At 56.2% G+C, this 17,567-nt stretch overlaps 2 protein-coding genes across 7 annotated transcripts; both read right to left on the bottom strand.

Moving 5' to 3' along the window:
- Positions 1-232: 232 nt before the first annotated feature.
- Positions 233-10,920, bottom strand: GLI1 (GLI family zinc finger 1). Of its 6 annotated transcripts, none has more exons than XM_082350200.1 (13): positions 10,798-10,920; positions 7,712-7,900; positions 7,144-7,270; positions 6,821-6,913; positions 6,360-6,555; positions 5,958-6,102; positions 5,516-5,605; positions 5,288-5,425; positions 4,841-4,990; positions 4,056-4,220; positions 3,314-3,544; positions 2,510-2,777; positions 233-2,088 (listed from the first exon to the last, which is right to left on the bottom strand). In XM_082350200.1, the coding sequence occupies exons 3-13, from the start codon at positions 7,241-7,243 to the stop codon at positions 344-346; spliced, it is 3,321 nt and encodes a 1,106-aa protein (XP_082206326.1). In that variant the 5' UTR covers positions 7,244-7,270; positions 7,712-7,900; positions 10,798-10,920; the 3' UTR covers positions 233-343. The 6 variants fall into 6 exon arrangements, with proteins under 6 accessions (XP_082206326.1, XP_082206323.1, XP_082206322.1 ...); XM_082350197.1 differs by having other exon boundaries at positions 7,144-7,291; positions 7,712-7,943; positions 10,520-10,904; XM_082350196.1 differs by having other exon boundaries at positions 7,712-7,943; positions 10,520-10,904.
- Positions 10,921-13,273: 2,353 nt separating this feature from the next.
- INHBE (inhibin subunit beta E) lies at positions 13,274-14,914 on the bottom strand. Its single transcript, XM_082350043.1, has 2 exons — positions 14,547-14,914; positions 13,274-14,294 (listed from the first exon to the last, which is right to left on the bottom strand). The coding sequence occupies exons 1-2, from the start codon at positions 14,842-14,844 to the stop codon at positions 13,537-13,539; spliced, it is 1,056 nt and encodes a 351-aa protein (XP_082206169.1). The 5' UTR covers positions 14,845-14,914; the 3' UTR covers positions 13,274-13,536.
- Between the last annotated feature and the right edge of the window lie 2,653 nt (positions 14,915-17,567).

Raw genomic sequence — 17,567 nt, 5'->3', positions numbered from 1 at the left:
TGACTGTCTCCATCTTTGTGAGTCTGACCTGCGGGGTTGGGAAAGGGTGAGGAAGCTTCTCTAAAGAGGGAGGTGGATGGATTAACCCCTGCTTCTCTAGTTCCCTGTCATCACCCCTCCCCCAAGATAATAACATATAAAGCAGGGCTCTTTCTGATGCAGTTCCTTTATTATCAGGAAACAGTGTCATTATCAAATTCCTCCCGAAATATAGTTAGACTGTGTACAGCCCCAGCCCATACCTCCCATCCCTGGGGTATTCCAGGGGGCTATGGCTCCTCCTCCTGACTTCTTGTGGGGATGGAAACCCCTTAGGAAATGTGGATCTGTGATTCCGCACTCCTTAAGCACTAGAGTTGAGGAACTGTGTCTCCCCAGGCAGGGATCCCAAAAAGACACTCATGTTGCCCACAGCCATGTTGGGGGTCCCAGAAGGAGGTGGGGTATGTTCAGAGCTGTCCCTCTGATCATGGGAGGGGGGAGGACTCAGCCCCTGGGGCTCATCCAGAATAGCCACAAAGTCCAGCTGAGTGTTGTCGAGATCAAGAGAGTCCAGAGGGTTACACACCTGCCCTTCAGGAGGAGGGTACAAGGCTGGGCCCCCTCCCAGCCTGCCCACCTCAGGATGGCCACAGCTAGGGTTGGTGCCCCCTGCCTTGAGGGGCCCATAGCAAGTGGGTAGTGGAGGCAGAAGTCGGGGTGGTGCTGCTGCCCTATGGGAAGCCTTGTTTGCCCCTACTGCAAAATTTTCATGGCATGTTGAAGGGGTAGGATAGGAGCCTGACTTGTGATTGGGCAAGTTAGGTGCAAAGCCAGGTCCATATGTGGCCACTTGTGCCTTGGCAGGGCTCAGGCTAACCTGGGAACCCCCCAGAAACTTGGGACTCTGGTAGAGAGGGTCCTGGACTGGGGGATCTCCCCTGCCCCCTCCCTCCCACAGCAGCTCCTGTTGAGACTGGACATAATTACACACAAGCTGTGCCTTGAGCTGTCCTGTAGAATGAGTAGGGGACTCAAAATCCAGGCTGGGCCTGGGTTCTGAAGGAAGATAATCAGGAGGTGGCTGGGTATAGTTGCCTGACTGGGGATACTGGGGAGGGGGAGGCTGGGAGTAGTGGGAGAATAGAGGCTGTGAGCGTGGAGGCCCCTCACTGGGGTGGGCATTGAGGCAGGGTGCCAGTCCTGTGGAGTCAGAACCCACTGGACACCCCTGTTCCGGCTTCACCTGCACTTGTCCATAATGTTCAAGACGAGGACACTGGCCATAGGCTCCAGCTGGAGGCTTGGGGCCTGGGTACAGCCCAGAGTGGGAAGGGAACTCACCCCATGTTTCTGGGGTGGGTTCAGAATAGGAGACCTGCTGGGGACAGGGGTTGGGGCTGTAGTTGGTAGGTGGACCAGGCCCAAGAGGCAGGGAGCCTGGACCTCTAGCTCCATAAGGCTCAGCTGCTGCCCCCTCAGGTCCCCCATATCCCAGAGTATCAGCAGGCGGGAAGTCCATATAGGGGTCCAGACCACTGCCCATCACGGAGGTCCCAACCTCTGGCTCCTCCCGTAGCCCTCTGGTATCCATGGCGACATTCTCAGTGATGCTGGGGGGCTGTGGTGAGTAGACAGAGGTTGGGAGTTGGGGATCAAAGTTCCGTCCTCCTCCTGCCACTGTGGGGGGTGTGTGGACACAACCCAAGCTCTTGAACCGCTGGACTCTGGCTGGGGCAGGGCAGTCAGCAGACCGGGCTGGGTCACTGGCCCTCCGGGTGACCCCTACATTGGGGTTGTATCCTGGATACTCGGCTCGGCTTCTCCAGGGAGGTGCAGGAAGACCCCCCATCCGATCCAGGCTGGGTGCTGCAGTGGGTGGGGTACCACCTCCCCTGGCTGAAGCATATCTTGCCCGGAGCAGGTAGTGCTGGGCAGGCGTGAGGCCAGGCAGAGAGCATGCCCCGTTCTCTGGTGGTGAACCAGGGGGGAAAGGGGAAGCCAGGGAGGAGCGGCGGCTGACAGTATAGGCTGAGCTGACGCTGCTGGAGCTGCTGCTGCGGCGGTCAAGAGATACTGGGGGGCCCAGACGGCGAGACCCAGGAGTGCCTGCAAGTGATAGGTAGAAAAGGCAGGGTGGCCAGGGAGCCCTCTGAATCTCACCCTGCCTCCCCCAAGGGACAGCCTTGTCCTGGAATCCCAAGGAAGGCTCCTTAACTCTAACCACTCAGTTTTGTCTCCTCCTTCACCCATGCCCTTTCTGCTTCTGAGTCACCAGGGATTCAGGGTCGCTGTGAACAGTCCTACAGGTTGTACACTGCACAATCCTAGGGGACAGCATTTGCACCGTAGACTTTGTATATCGCAACAATTTTCTGATAGATGGAAGGAAAGCGTCCTGAGGAAGGAGGACGTTTTTCTAATTGTACAAAGGAGCTGTATAGCAGCCCTGAAGGGTGAAGTCCTCCTTCCAACCCCAGAGAAGGTCCAGATCCCAGCCTAGCAACCACCCCCAATACCCATCTCTCACCGGTGTGGGTCAAGCTGGGCAGTTTGAGGCCCCGGGGCCCTATCGGTCGGAATTGGTGTAGCTGGTCCAGCCTAAGGTTCTCAAGGCGGCGAAGAGTAGACAGACCAGTGCCAGCAATGCAAGGCCCCTCGTCCAAGCTGGACAGGTCCTCGGTGCTGCCCCCTGCATTTCCAGTCATTTCCACACCACTGTCTGTATTGGCTGCGCTGCCTGCTGGGGAGTGGTCACTGCTGCAGGATGACTGGGCCCCAGGGCTTGGCTGTGGCTTCTGTGGGGAAGATGAGGGCTAAGGGTGGCACCCATCCCCCTTCCCCACAGTTCCCTGAACTTGGTGAGTGGCTAAAGCCTGTGTCCCAGTGACTGCTTAAGGGTATAGAGAGGGCTGAGCAAGTGAAAGACAAGGGCAAACTGGAGAAAAGGTGATGAGAAGAGCCTAGACTACCTTGACTCAAATTTGGGCTCTATGACCTTGAACAATTTCTCTATGCCTGAGTTTCCTTATCTGAAAATGGGGAGAGTAAGTTCCTTTCTCATGAAGTTGTTGTGAGGAGTATGTGAAATTATACAGGCACAAGGCCTAAAATAATATACTAATTCCTATATATGAGTTTGTTGAACCCATTAAATAATTAATTACACTAAAATCCCTAGGTTTGAGGTAGCCCAAGGAGCAAAACTTGGATAAGAGACTGGGGGACCGGCCACAGAAGAGAGATTTGCACAGGAGGCGATGGACCAGTTGGGAGGGGACTAGAAAGATGTCGGCAGGGCAGGCGGGGGTATGGAGGCAGGGGGTTGCCTCACCATGGCACCCTCTGGCACAGTCAGTCTGCTCTCCTCCCTGATGGGGCCTCCGTCCCGCTCCCTCTTGGGCTCCACTGTGGAAAGAGCCGGTGCCCGGGGCAGGGGGCCATCTCCTCGGTGCCGCTTGGTCACGTGGGCGTCAGGACCATGCACTGTCTTGACATGTTTCCGGAGCGAGCTGGGATCTGTGTAACGTTTGGTGCAGCCAGGGAGCTTACACACATAGGGCTTCTGTTGAATGGAGAGTGAAGACAGCAGGCAAAAGGATCAAAGCGGGAGAATGCAAAAGAAATGGGAAAAAGTGGTGGTAAGTGAGGATGAGGGGGGTCAGGGAGGAATGCATAGCACCCAAGGAAATAAGGAGAGTAGGGCCCTTGGAGTAAAGGATGAAAGGATCAAGGGGAAGATTAGGAAAACTGACAGCCCAGGCCTGGGAAAGATGAGGGGGTGAACCCAGGTCTGTGAGGCCTCATAAATTCAGGGGTTGAAGGGACCAGGGGTCTCTTTTAGTTAGAATGGGTCTATTTTAGTTTAGCCCTTTGGCTGGTTAGAGGTAGGGGGAGGGGTGGTAAGTGGAAATTCTTGGTTTCAGAAAGACCTTCTTCAGGTGAATTCTATGGGTCGGGGGTAGGGGGAACTCACCTCTGTGGAGTGGGTGCTGGGCTAAGGGATTTCTTATGGGGGAACCTCCCCAGTAGGTGGCTTCTTTAAGTGGGGAGGGTCTCTTGAGTGGGGCATTCACCTCATTGGAGTGGGTCCGATTCTGGTGCTTGGCTCGGTCACTGGCATTGCTGAAGGCTTTACTGCAGCCCTCGTGTTCACACATGTATGGCTTCTCACCCGTGTGTGACCGCAGGTGTGTCTTCAGATTTTCCAGGCGTGAGTATGACTTCCGGCACCCCTCAAACTAGGGGACATGGGGGTCAAAGGATTGCTCTCAGACAGAAGGACATGGAGGTTAGTGGAACCCTGAATCTCAAAAGGGACATACATCAGAGAATATAACTCAAGATGGGAGAGCACTGGGGCTTCAGAATTCCCAAAATTCAGGGACAAGGGCAGGCAAGAGCTGGGGGAACAGAAGTAGCTGGAGGCACTCGGCCTGCAGGGACATGGAGCTGAGGCAGCGAGCAGCCCCTGGTCGAACCAGGGCACGTCTCCTGCACGAGGAGCCCAGACTGTCTTAGGAGGGGTCATCCGGGGAGTGTGTGTCCTCAGTGCAGGGCTTCCCCATTAGGCAGAGTTGCAGGCCCGGTGCCTACGGCCCACTGTACTTCTAGGGGCCCACAAAAATGTTTTAATTTCTTTTAAAAACAAGGGGAAAAATTAGCTTTTAGGTCCAAGAAAGTGTTCTAATATATGATATCAATATGTTCATCTTCATACCAACCTAGTCATAAAATACAATTTTTGAATATTTGTTTATGGAGGAAGGGACCTATGAAGGCAAAAGTCAGATTGAGCCCTGCCTTGGTGGGGAGCCCCGATTTAGAAAGGAACCCTGAGCTTGGGGAGGGGGTGCCTCACCGTGCACTTATGTGGCTTCTCGCCTGTGTGTCTGCGCATGTGCACCACCAGCATGTACTGGGCTTTGAAGGGCCTCAGCTCCCTGGAGCAGCCCCCCCAATGGCACACAAACTCCTTCCGCTCTCCGTGGATGTGCTCGCTGTTGATGTGCTGAGGGAGAAGATGCAGAGGTTCTCTGAGGTTCCCTATGCCCCTGAGATCCACAACAGACCTTCCCTGGACCTCCCCACCCCACCATATCCCTCCATGGCTTCCCATCATGGGGGAAGAAGAGGCAGGAGGAACATCACAGCCCACAGCTCTGTTCTTCCGTTTCTAAAACAAAGTTACACCTCCTGAATTTCTGCCTACCCACTGGGCACCCAACCTCTGACCTCCTGCCCTTAGCCTGATTCCACCATGTCCCACAGGCTCCAGCCAGCATTCCTGTTACCCCCTGCGGCTCACATGCACCAGCTGCTCCTGGGAGTCGAACTCCTGACTGCAGCCGTCCCAGCGGCAGTCAGTCTCATACACAGAATCGTGCTCAGGCTTCTCCTCTCTCTCCAGGTCTTCCCGCCCATCCAGCATCCCCAGCAGGGGATCCTAGGGTAGGAGAGAAAATCCTAGTGTCACCTGGGTGACAGCTTTTGTTTCACTCAGGTTGCAGAGGTAAAGCTCCCCGCTCCCCCTTACCTGTGTGCCCGTGGAGTTGGGGCTGCACATATCACCTTCCAAGGGCTCCTCCGGGCACTTGCTAAGCAGCGCATCCAGCTCAGACTTCAGCTTCCCCAAGGGCAGAGGTGAGGATGGTGAAGGGAGAAGTGAGCAGGAGGAAGAGAGAGCCCAGCCAGGTCTTCCTGCCCTGACTGCCCCCACCCAAGCAGCGGGAACCCCTGGGTTGGGAAGAGACTTCCTCCTTAGACTGCACTGGTGAATAGGATGGGCGAAAGGTGGGATCTCATTTGGAAGAGACTGATTCAACGCCAAGAAGTGAACCCCGGCACCCATACCCCTTAATTTTTCTGGCACTGAAAACTTTTACGTCCTCTGTTCTTCATTCACCTTTCCCCTAAAAAGTCTACCACCCACCCACCCTGAACTGAGGGAAATCAGGTGACAATATGAGGACTCTCACCTGGCAAGTTGAGAGGGGTCCCCGGGACTGAGGATGTGGCATCATCCCACCCTGGGTGGGGTCATGGGGACCACAGGGCTGGACCCCGAAGGAAGGCGAGGTCCCTTTTTGGTGATTCATCTGGGGTGAGAATCCCAGAGATGGGCTGAGGAGGAGGAGGAGGAGAGGCAGTTACTTAGGACTATCATCTCAGAAAGCCTCAGGAGTTCTTGAGCTCTTTGGAGGGTTTCTGGAAGACGGTATGGGAAGTGGTTGAGGCAGTCCCAGGGAAGTACTGAGGAGGGCTTCCACACGTTTGAAGTGATAAGGATTCAAATAGGGTCAGGTGGTTTGGAGGGCTTGAGGCTTTTAATGGGGTTTGGTAGGGCCTTTAGGGGCCTCTTAGCCCGAGGCTGTCTGCACCTCATGGTGCCGATGGAGAGGTGACCATAGGAGCCCCCCGGAGATGCACAGCGTGAGTTGATGAAGGCCACGAGGGAGCTGGGTGAGGTGCGGATAACTGTCTGCAGGTCCAGGCTGGCGTCTGACAGAGGTGAGATGGAGAGAGCCCGCTTCTTGGTCAATTTGACTGCACTCCGGGGAGGAGGAAACAGTGGGGCTGGGGCAGGAAACAGGGGAGATAGATACGGTAAAGGAGCATGTCCCCCATGCATGCAGCCCATGGGTCCTGACTCTCAGCCAAAAGAAATGACACCAGACTCTGCCCTGTTGACCCCATCTGTGACCTCCTGATCATGCTCTGATTCCTTGATCCCATCTCCAAGCATTTCCTCTTCCAAAGTAGATGCCCTGCCCTCCAACTTTCTCCCTCAGGACAAGTCCCAAAGAGGCAGAAAGGAAAGAGATGTTGCCCGAAGCCTCACCCTCCGTGCAGCTGCTGGTCTCTCTGGCTGGCCCGTAACTGTGGGGGCCGGACATGAGGGTGGCCTGGTGGCAGAAGGGCAGGCCAGGCAGTCCTAGAAAAGAGGTACAGCTGGAATGGGGGTTGGGAATGGAGGACACATAAGGTCTCACCTTGAAACCCCAGGTGAGGCCTGATCCCATATTCCAAGCCCCAGTGACATGGGGCCTCAGATCTTTTTGTATATGGGAAACTGGCATGGGGCCGGAGATAGATGAGGGATCCCTGGGACTGGGTGAGAGATCTGCCAGTCCTCAAGGTCCGGGGATTGGTGTACGCACTGACCTTCTGTCCCCATGCTGGGGGCCGCCTGACTGGGGAGGGGCCGGAGACAGCAGGGCTCGCCATAGCTACTGACTGGCGGTGGGGTCATCGAGTTGAACATGGTGTCTCAGAGGAGAGTGTGGGGACACTGCAGGAGGGGAAGGGAGATCTTCAAGTTATAAAGGCAGGAGAGAAATATGGAAGGTCAGATAACTAACTCAGGTGCCGAACCCTGGGCAGAGCACCTCCAAGACATCTGCCATGGGAAATCAAGTTGAAATGAGCTTCCCTCAGCCAAGGGAGGGTAAGGAGAGAAGTCCCATAGAGGTAGGGGCAATCTTGGGGATCTTTGTGGGAACCGGGTGGGAGCTTTGCCTGGGTGGGGTGTGTGTGTGTGTGTGTGTGTGTGTGTGTGTGTGTGTGTGTGTATGTATGTGTGTGTGCGTGTGTGTAGGGGGAGTGTTGTGGACTAATTGTGCCTGTGAGCTTCAGGTGATTTTATACCATGGGCCCTCTGTTTCATCTTGTTCTGACCATGGGCCAGCTTTGAGGGGTGGGATGGGGGAACTCAGGAGGAGGAGTGACTGACCTCAGGCACTGGGCTGGCTGCTCAGCCTGAGCCCCTCTCCCTTTCTTCATTTGTTGCTCGCTGCCTAGTGACAGCCCGTCTACAACCTCTCCAGTGTCCAGCAGAGGGAGCCCTCGCCACAGCCCAGAGAGGCTGACGGGACCAGGAGGGAGCCCAGATGATCTGTCCTTTCCTCTCTAAGGCAGAAAACTGTGTGGAAGGGGATAAAGTTTCTGAGGAGAGCCTCCAGGGTCTGTTGGGTACAAAGGATGGAAGCTGGTGTTATTCAGGGGTGGTTTGAATCTGGGCGTCCGCCTAACTCTTTTGGTCTGTTTTGGGGGAACAGGAAAGGGGCTGTGAGGGAAAACTTTGGGAGAAGAAACAGACACACAGACAGACACACACACACACAAACACACACAAGTCATCCATTAGAGAGGAGTAGTGAGGGAGAAGAGGGTGCCGCTGTCCGCTCTTCTCCTCAAACTCCAGTTTTTACTCCACCCCGGGTTTTCCGGTCTCCCGGGACTGAGGGTGGGGTGGGGCGGGGTAGGGTGGAGAGCGACAGGGAGCGGGCCGGCCGGCGCGGTGGGTGATCCCAGGATGCTGGGATTTAGGGTGAGGGCGGGGTAAGATGGGGAGCGGAACCCGGACCCCATGACCCAGCCTGAGCCCCGCAGCCTGGGCTTTACTCTTCCTAACTCCTCCTTTACCAGCGGAGATCCGGATCCTGCAACCAAGACCTCCCAACTCGACCTTGGCACTACTTTGGGGGGGGGGCACAGCTGCCTGGCAGCTGGATGGGGGGACACTTCTCCCGCCTCTTTCCTCTATGACTCACCCAGGGGAATGAGGCGGGGGCTAGCTAACGACCCCCCAAAACTAAAGAGACTGCCCCAAACAGGCCTACTCAGTCATCTTCCTGCCCCAGTGCCCAGCCATAGGGGAGGCCGAGATGGAAATTGGGCGACATCCCTCCTCACCCACGCGTGCCACAGCCCACCCACGTCTCCCCTTCACATTAGTGAAAGGAAGATTTCGCCAACTTTTCCAGCTTCACAAAATTAAGTTTTTCTGGGGTGTGGATGAGAGCGCAGGATGGGGCAGGGAGCTCCAGGGTTCCCTTGCTGGAGCCCTGAATCATCCTCTGTGTCTCCTAATTTTCCGGAGTCCCCCCTCGCACCCCCGCTCCCCAACTCCCAGGAGTCGGCCCCGCCCCCCTTCTCTCGGTCCCGCCTTCCCCGCCCCCGTGCCTCCTCGGCCCACCCAAGTCGCCGCCGCAGGCTCTGGCTGCAGACGGCTCCGCTTCCCCCGCCCGCCCCGGGAGCCCAGTCAAGCGAGCCGCAGCGGAGTGGAGGGAGGGTGGACTGAGAGGCGGGACACATTCTTCCCTCCTCCCCTCAGTGCATCCAGAGAGCTGGCATTGGCGCCCGGGGCGGGGGGGGGGGGGGGGGCACTGTCGGAGAGTGGGAGTCCCCTTGGTGGGGTGAGAAAGAAGAATCCAGAAACTACAGGGAGAGAAAGTGACTAGGGTAAATAAAATAAGGTGTGTCTGGGGAGGGGGAGGGGCCAGGACACCTTAGGTTCCTGGGTATCCCAGCTGGCTTCCCAAGGGTTAACCCCTCCAGACCCCCGGGAACCCCCTAGTGACGTCAAGGGCGGGGTCTGTGCCGCCTGGCAGGGGATGCCTGGGAGATAATGGGGGGGTGTCTCTGGACCCCGCCCCCCAAGGAAAACCCACCCTTATTCCGGCCCTTACAACTCCCCCCCCGGGAAACTGCGCTGCGTTCTCCCTCTACTGGACCGTAAAGACCTATCGTATGAAGACCCCAGTTCTCCAGCGCCCTAAAACCTTCAGTCCCCAGTGTCTATGGGATCCCCTTTCCCTAATCCTGTCCCCAAAGCTAGCTGCCCAGGACGGATTGTTTCGGGGTCATGGGGCCTGAAAGAGGCTTCAGAGCGGGGAGCAAGGGCAGGCAGGGTGGTCTGAGCCAGAGGAGGGGCCTCGGTCCCCAGCTCCCGTTTGGGAGGGGGGCCAACGGGGATGCACAGGCAGGCAGTGGCCAGTGGTCCCGCCCCATCCCAGTAGGGGTCTCCCTGTGGCTGGCCCCAGCTGCCCTGGTGGTCCTGAGGTCAGAGGGTCAAGACAAGGTCTCCTCAGCTCCTCCTTAGCACCCTGCCCACAGCCATTGGGACCCAGGAGTCCAAATTCCTTGGGGAGTCTTCCTAGGGCCTAAACTAGAGACTGACTCCACCAGCCCCCTTCCTACTCCAGAAGACAATTCTTTTTCCCCAAAATACATGCACCAGCAAGCACATCTGTCACAAGACAGGTCAGAGTTTTAAGCCCAGCCGCCCCCCAGTGGTTTTGTCACCTCACACACCCTATCTAGGAGTCTCTCCGTAGCTGTTCCCTCCTTTCAGAAACACTGATGTCTTCCTGCCCTGCGCTCACAATCACACCTGGAGTTCCCTCTCTACCACGCAGACCTCCAGCTAGCCGTCCTTCCAACCTCTTCATCCCAACCTCATTAAAGTGAGATGTTCCTAACATGTGGGAGAGGCGGAGACAAAGAGATCCACGGTTGCCTGAGACAGAGACACACAGACTGTCAGAAGAAAAAAAAAAAAAATACAGAGAAAGGGAGATACATTTGAAAAAATTCTCCAAACTTTCTAATATCTTGTCCCAGGCTCTCCCACTCTTATTTTGCCTCTATGCCCTAGGTCTCCCGCCTTGGCTGGGCAGAGTCCCTCGCAAGTAGAGCATCCCCTCAGGTCCCTTCCCCCACCGCTCCCAGGTGGTCCCCCTCCTGCCCCCCTTCTCACCTCCGTCTGGGCGCAGGGCTCGGGATGCGCGGTCCAGGGCTGGAGTCTGGGCTGGGGGGTGTGCGGTGGGGAGGGGGGGGGGCGGACAGGGCTACAGCAGCGCAGCCTCAGGGCCACCCCCACCCCCCAACCTGGCCCCCAGCCCTCCCGCCGGCCCAGCCCGCCGGGCCGCGAGCCGGGACCACCCGCGAGAAGCGCAAACTTTTTTTTCCCTTTTGCAAAAACTTTTTCTCGCTCTAGCCGCTGGCGCGCCGCCGCTCTTCCCGCTCGCCCCTCACCTCCCTCCTATTTCCCTCCCTCTTGCCGTTCTGGAGGATGAGGCGGGGTAGCTGGAAGCAAGAGAGGGGGTGCCGGGCTTATTGCACCCCCAGGACCCCCAGGATCCTCCCCCTCCCTTGAGGCACCCTATACTGCCTAACACCCCCCCCCCCCCCCCCGCTGAACACGCTGCTGGTAGTGGGCAGTAAATCCCGGCGTGGATCCCTGGATCGGCTGCCTACGGAGAGGCCCTGAATCAGAGCCAGAAAAAACAAATTGAGATATATATTGGGGGGTGGAGGGGTGACGAAAAAACTCACCCGAGAAAAATAATATTGGAAGTAGGGTCGTCGACTTTAGTTGGTGCTAACTGAGCATTCCATAACTATCATGTAGTTTTTCTGCCGGCCTCACCCTTTGGATAGAACATGAAGGGGTTGGGACAGATTTGGGGTGGAAACAGGATTGGGACAGAGTTGGGTTGGGAGCCCTGGGCGGAAGGTGAGGGGTCCATGGAGCATAAAAGGGAGGAGCAGTGGCTGAGGCTCTGGGTGCAGGGCAGGGCCTGTGTTCACAAAGTTGCTAAGGAACCCTGAGACTGAAGCACTGTTCCCGGAGAACTCCTACTTTCCTTCATCTCGGAGTTTTGGAGACTGGGGCCACCTCTGCACCTCTACGCGTCCCTCTCTCTTTCTGCTCTTCAAGGCTGTCTGCTCCCTCTGCTGGTCTTTCTGGCACATGACACCTTCTTCGAGTCTGATTGGAGGCAGAGGAGACTGGGGGAGGTGAAGGAGTAGGAGGCTTAGGTCCCCCCACCAAAGCCCAGCTGGGAGCCCATGCAGGGGTTGCATAACCCCAAAGAAACAGAGGGGCACACCGGCAGAGACTGCTACTGCAGAGTGGTAGTGTAGGGGAGTGCCCTGTCCATTTGGACTTGTGTTGCCATGGTTACCGGATGCGGGGGGGGGGGGGGGGGGTGGTGGTTAAGGGGCAGCTATTTTAATCTCTCTGAACTTTCTTTATGAGAAAGGGGAGAAGGCATGGTGGGGGAAAGGAGCCCCTTCTTTTTCTGTCACCCCTCAGATAGACCTCCCACATCCTAGCTCTGCTTCCAAGAACCACGCCTCCTTGGGTCTGGAGAGTCAGTCAGTTAACTGTTCAGTCTGAGGGTCAAGGGGAAAGGTGAAGCTAGGAAGAGGTCTGAGGCCTGACAAATATATGTATTAACTGTGGGAGGACAGATAAGGAGCCCTATTTTAGCCTCCCTCCCCCACATGACTTTGACCCAGACAGTTATACCCAGAGGGTCAGGCAAGATCAATGATAACTGGAGAAGAGACCTTACACATGCCCCTTCCAGGGAGCTCTTTTTTTTTTTTTTTTTTTAATTTATTTTTGTCTGTGTTGGGTCTTTGTTGCTGCTCTCGGGCTTTCTCTAGTTGCAGCGAGCAGGGGCTACTCTTCGTTGCAGTGCGCGGGCTTCTCATTGCGGTGGCTTCTCTTGTTGCAGAGCACAGGCTCTAAAGGCACGGGCTTCAGTAGTTGTAGCACACGGGCTCAGTAGTTGTGGCACACGGGCTTAGTTGCTCTGCGGCATGTGGGATCTTCCCGGACCCCACGGGATCAAACCCATGTCCCCTGAATTGGCAGGCGGATTCTTAACCACTGCGCCACCAGGGACGTCCCACGGGAGCTCTTTTAGAGCGCATTGCTTTCTCCTCCCCATCCAGGACTCTAGATCAGCAATTCTCAAACAATTTGGCTTCAGTGTCCCTTTACATTCTGAAAAATGACTGAGGTTTGTTTACGTGATTTATATCAATTTACCATATTAGAAATTAAAACTGAAAAAAGTTTGTAACACAAGAATACACAAGCACACATCCCATTAACAAAGATGTCAGGAAGGTGATGTAATCACATGTCCTACAGCCTCTGGAAAACTCCACTGTAGGCTGTTGAGATATTGAAAATTAAAAAGGCAAATAACATCTTAGTTTTATTATGAAAATTGTTTTGACTACATGAAAGGGTCTCAGGGACCTCCTGGAGGTTCCCAGGCCACACTCTGAGAACCATTGCTCTGGACCATCATCCCAGCCCTTCTTCATGACTCACACTTGTTGATTTTTTTTCCTCATTTTTATTAGGAAAGTATAAACATTTGCCTCCCTGATGGGTCCTGCCTCCCCCAAGAAAAACCAGAGAACTTTTCAGGCTCAGCACTCCTCTCTCTGGACTCCCATTTCTGGGGCTCTCCCAAACACCTCCCATCAGCCCCTTTCCCAGCTCCCTCTTGAGCCTCCCTTCAAGCACTTCCACAGCCCTTACACTTGGCCAGCCTGTTTCCCCCATCCCAAGCCCAATGGGCCCTTGGTCTGCTTCTTCCTTCCCTCACTTGAGGACTTTCTCTCCTCTGGAGAGACTAAGTGATTTTTCTCTGCCTTCTCCTTCCCACCCTCCCTCCCTCACCTCTGCCATCTTCTCAGATGGCTTAGGGTAGGAAATCATACTTTCTGGGTAGACTCCTTTAGAGGACACACTTTTCCCATCTCCCCACACATCAACCAGCCTGGAATGTGCCAGAGTCTGGACAAGAAAGTGCCCATTTGGGTCCCAGAGGGGTCAACCCAGTCATATTGCCAGGTGACCCACTGGATGAAGGTATGGATCAGGAATCTGACGCCTCCAGACACAGATGCCCTTTGCCTAGGAACCCCTAGCTTGATCTCTTCACTCCAAACCCCCAGGTACTCTTGCTAGCTGCAGCCACAGGCCTCTACCACCATATCTGGCACATCTGTCTTGACCACGTTGCCATCACGGTCAAGGTAGAGGAGAGAGAGAGGCCTTCGGGCAGTAGGGACACAGCAGGAAGTACCCAAGGGCCAAGGGTTGTTGGCCTTGAGGAGGCTGAAGACGGCAGAATGGAAGGAGGCAGCAATGCCTGGGCTGCCAGCCAGGTGCGGGGGACACTGCCCACTGCAGTAATTCAGCTGGTACCCCTCGGGCTGCAAGATCCAGTCCCGCCATCCCAGTTCCTGGAAGTCTACATAATGGTCTCGCCTACAACATAAGGGGGTCTCAGGCTCACAGCTGGGGGTCCTCCTCCTGGCCCGGCCTGCTCCAGGCTCTTTGGGCCGGGTCTTCAGCTCCAGGAAGGGCCGCTGCTCTCCCTCTGTGTCCAGGAGCTGCTGAGTTTGGGGGGCAGCTGTGCTGTTGCCTTCTAGGGGTCTGCAGTCCAGTTGGAGTTTCAAGACACCAGACTCCTCACGCCTCAAGCCACTAGAGGGCAGAGTCAGGGCGTGCCAGCCTGGGGTTGTCAGTTGGTGCTCAGCCAGGAGGACGTGGGACCCTCGGCGTCTCCTCCTAGGGCCCCATCGGAAAATCCTCAAGGAAAGAGTGCTGGGAAGGGTGGGGAGCACGTGCAGCCAGAGGCGAGCGTGGTACAGGTGGTGGGAGCGAGGAGTGGACAGGTAGAAGGTGAGCGTGGAGCTGCAGGTGGAGGTGGAGGAGTCTGCCGGGAAGATGGAGAAGGGATTGAGGAATGCGAGCGGAGATGATGCTGTCCCCTGAGACTCCCGCAAGCCCTGCCAGCCGTTCTCCCTAACTCCCACCTTTAGAAGAAGCAGGGACTCCGAGGCCAGTCCTGCTCCAACTCCTCCTCTTCCTCCTGTACTGCGCTCCCTCTGCTTCTGCTCTCGCTGTCATTCTCCCCTCCCTCCTCCCTTTCCCCCGCCTGCTCTCTGCCTGTCTCTCCCTCACCCACCTGTGATGGCAGCAAAGCTGATGACCTGCTCCCCATTCGCTGGAACCACACTTCCCCGCTGCAGTCTCCGGAGGGCTCTGGTCAGCGCTGCCTGGGGTGGAGGATGAGTTATTATGGGACGACCGGTCAGGTGTAGCCCCTCGAGGATCTGCTGCTTGGCTAGCTCAAGGACCAGAGCTCGTTCTGCTTGGGGTGCCAGTGTGGGGCCCCCACAGGAGGGACACACAGACCCTGCCCTCTGTGCCCACACCAGTGCCCACAGCAGCACCAGCTGGAGCTGGACATCAGAGAGCCCCATGTTCCTGGTGAATGGCCCTGGGTCAGGTCGGGAGCCTCGGATGGCAGTTGCTCCTTCTGTTGAGTCTGGTTGCGTGGAGGCCAATGAGGGCACGGCGGCAGCAGACAGCAGTGCCACACCTACCCTTGGCCAAGGGTAGAGCCACCTGTCTTCTGTTGCCTGGGACTCAGGAAGGCAGACAGTGGATGGTCCGATGGGTAGCTGTGTTCAGTGTAGTCTGCCACTTTGACCCTCACAGCTTATGTCTGGCTACTGACTGGGGCCTCTCTAGAGCCAGCAGCCTAGGGCTCCCTCACCTAGTGGTCAGCAGGCAGACCTACCCTCTGAGCCCCAGGATTGGCCAACTGTGCTGCCCATCAGGTCCCTGCAGGGGGTGGAGGTTCCCCCCTGGAGCTCAGGTTTCACCATCTGGCCCTGGTCACGGAGCTTGAGGCAGGGGTAGGGGGGTGGGGGGGCTATGTGGACACGCATGATGCAAGAAGGAGGATGATTTCACATGCTCAGTCCCCAAGGTCTGGGGCTCGGGGGAGGGAACTCCATATGAGCAAGGTGTGAAGGGCAGTTTCCCCCATACCTACAGTCTGTCTAGCTTGCCCATCCACCACTGCTGCAGCAGTTTCCATGAGGCAGCTGGGAATCCCAGTGGTTATTTCTCTGGGCTGGAAGGTGAACTCTGGTCTTTTTATTTCTAGCAATGGGACTGGGACAGTGGTGAGAGGCTGGGGGTGGGAGGAACGGAGTCCTCTTGCCCAGGCCAAGGTGGCAGTGCCACGGGGCACAGAAGTCACCCCCTGACCTTGCCTGTGCTGACCGCCCAGAGTCCAGTTGGACTGGAGCACAGTGTGGACGAGGGCTGGAGCATTGGGGGGGAGTAGCACGTTACTGTGATGTCTGGGGAAACCTAGAGAGGTGGGGGTAGTGGTGATGCAATCTTACAGCAGGGCAGAGTCCATCAAGGATGGCAGAGGGGCATGGGAGTTGGAAGGGCCTGTCCCCAGCTGCTGGTTCTCTTTCAGGGCACTGTAAGAACTGCCTAGATTTGGGATATCCTAGAAGTGGTGCCAGCCTCTGTTCATGGTGGTGGGAAATGGAAGGTTTATGGACTTTTTTTTAAAAAATTAATTTATTTAATTTATTTATTTTTGGCTGCATTGGGTCTTCGTTGCTGTGCGCGGGCTTTCTCTAGTTGCGGCGAGCGGGGGCTACTCTTCTTTGCAGTTCATGGGCTTCTCATTGCGGTGGCTTCTCTTGTTGCCAAGCACAGGCTCTAGGCACACGGGTTTGGTAGTTGTGGCGCACGGGCTTAGTTGCTGGGCGGCATGTGGCATCTTCCCGGACCAGGGCTCGAACCCGTGTCCCCTGCACTGGCAGGTGGATTCTCAACCACCGTGCCACCAGGAAGCCCAGGTTTATGGACTTTTAAGAACAAAGCATGGCCAGTACAGCAACCTTAGTCCCAACCCCAGCCCTCCTTACCACACTGCTCACTGGCTTTAAATGGCCTAACCAAGGCCTCATGCCAGCCTTTCTCCTTATGCTCAAGTTTCTTCAAGAAGCTGGGAGGAAGTGAGTGTGGTTTGGAAATGTGCCCCTATTCCAATTTATTAGTCTCCCCACTATTCAGCCAGTGGAGGCTGTCAAGAGAGACTAGTAGATATGGCACAGGGGAAGAGAGGTGGCGCCTTGGGGGCTGGGGCTCAGTACCACCAGTGTCCACCATGTGGCAGTGCTGAGCCACTGGACAGCAGCAGGCTTGGCGCTGACCAGCTTCCCAGGGAAGGGGCTGCTCTGGGGAGTGGAGAGATTCAGAGCGCTTCCCAACCTCTCACTCTGGGGACCCTGCCTCTACACCAGAAGACAGAGAAGCTGGTCCCTCAGCTCTCTCCCCTCGCCACTGCTGGAGAGCAGAAGCTGTCGTCAGGACCACATCACTGCTAACTTCGGTTTGGTTTTGGATCTCATTGCTGCTGACATGTGGCAATGGAGCGTGGTGATGGGTGCCAGGCTCTTCCTAGAAACTTAGGGCACCTGTGGTGGGGAGGGGGACAATGAGACTTTTAGATGCTCCTCTCTACCTTAGGTCTTGAGTCATATTCAAGCCCATCTGTCCAGGGCTCTCCCCAGCTCCCAACTCCCTCTCTATCGGTCAGGCTGGTGAGTGACAGCCCTCTACCCCCTGGGGTCTGGACCACAGAACTGCAAAGCAAAGGTTTCTGCCCATGGTGCTGTCTCAGAGGGCTTACCTGTGGGTGAGCCTGAGTCAAGTGAAGCAACAGGAAGTGGCTGCAGGAGTCATTGACCCCATCTCTCCCCTCCCCTCTGTGTCAGATGCCCCCAATTTCCAGCTCTTCCTACCCTCTTGCTGCTGTGCCTGGCCTGCCCCTACCTTCCTACTGACACTTACGTCAGAACCCAGCTATAAATATGCTCTTAGCATCTTAGTCACTTTTCTCAAGAAGTGCTCCCAGGTTATAAATACCCCAGCCATCTGCCTCCCAAGCCCGCCCTACCACCAACCTGGTTGGGGGCTGGGGGTAGCGACAGGCTTGAGGGTGGGTAAGGAAGTAGAAGGAGCCGGAGTGATTATCTTGCCCGAAAGAGAAAAGCCTGACCAAGTCTAGAGTTAGGGGCCAGGGAGCTCTGGAAGAAAAGGTTTGGAAGAAGACAATTCCACTCTTTCTCCTTTTTGTTAAAGACAGAGTCAAAAAGGAAAAAGAATAATA

Source organism: Balaenoptera borealis, assembly GCF_965194805.1.
Source record: "Balaenoptera borealis genome assembly, chromosome: 13".
Classification (NCBI taxonomy): Eukaryota; Metazoa; Chordata; class Mammalia; order Artiodactyla; family Balaenopteridae; genus Balaenoptera; species Balaenoptera borealis.
Note: the sequence above shows the minus strand (reverse complement) of the source record. Positions and strands in the feature narration are given on the sequence as shown.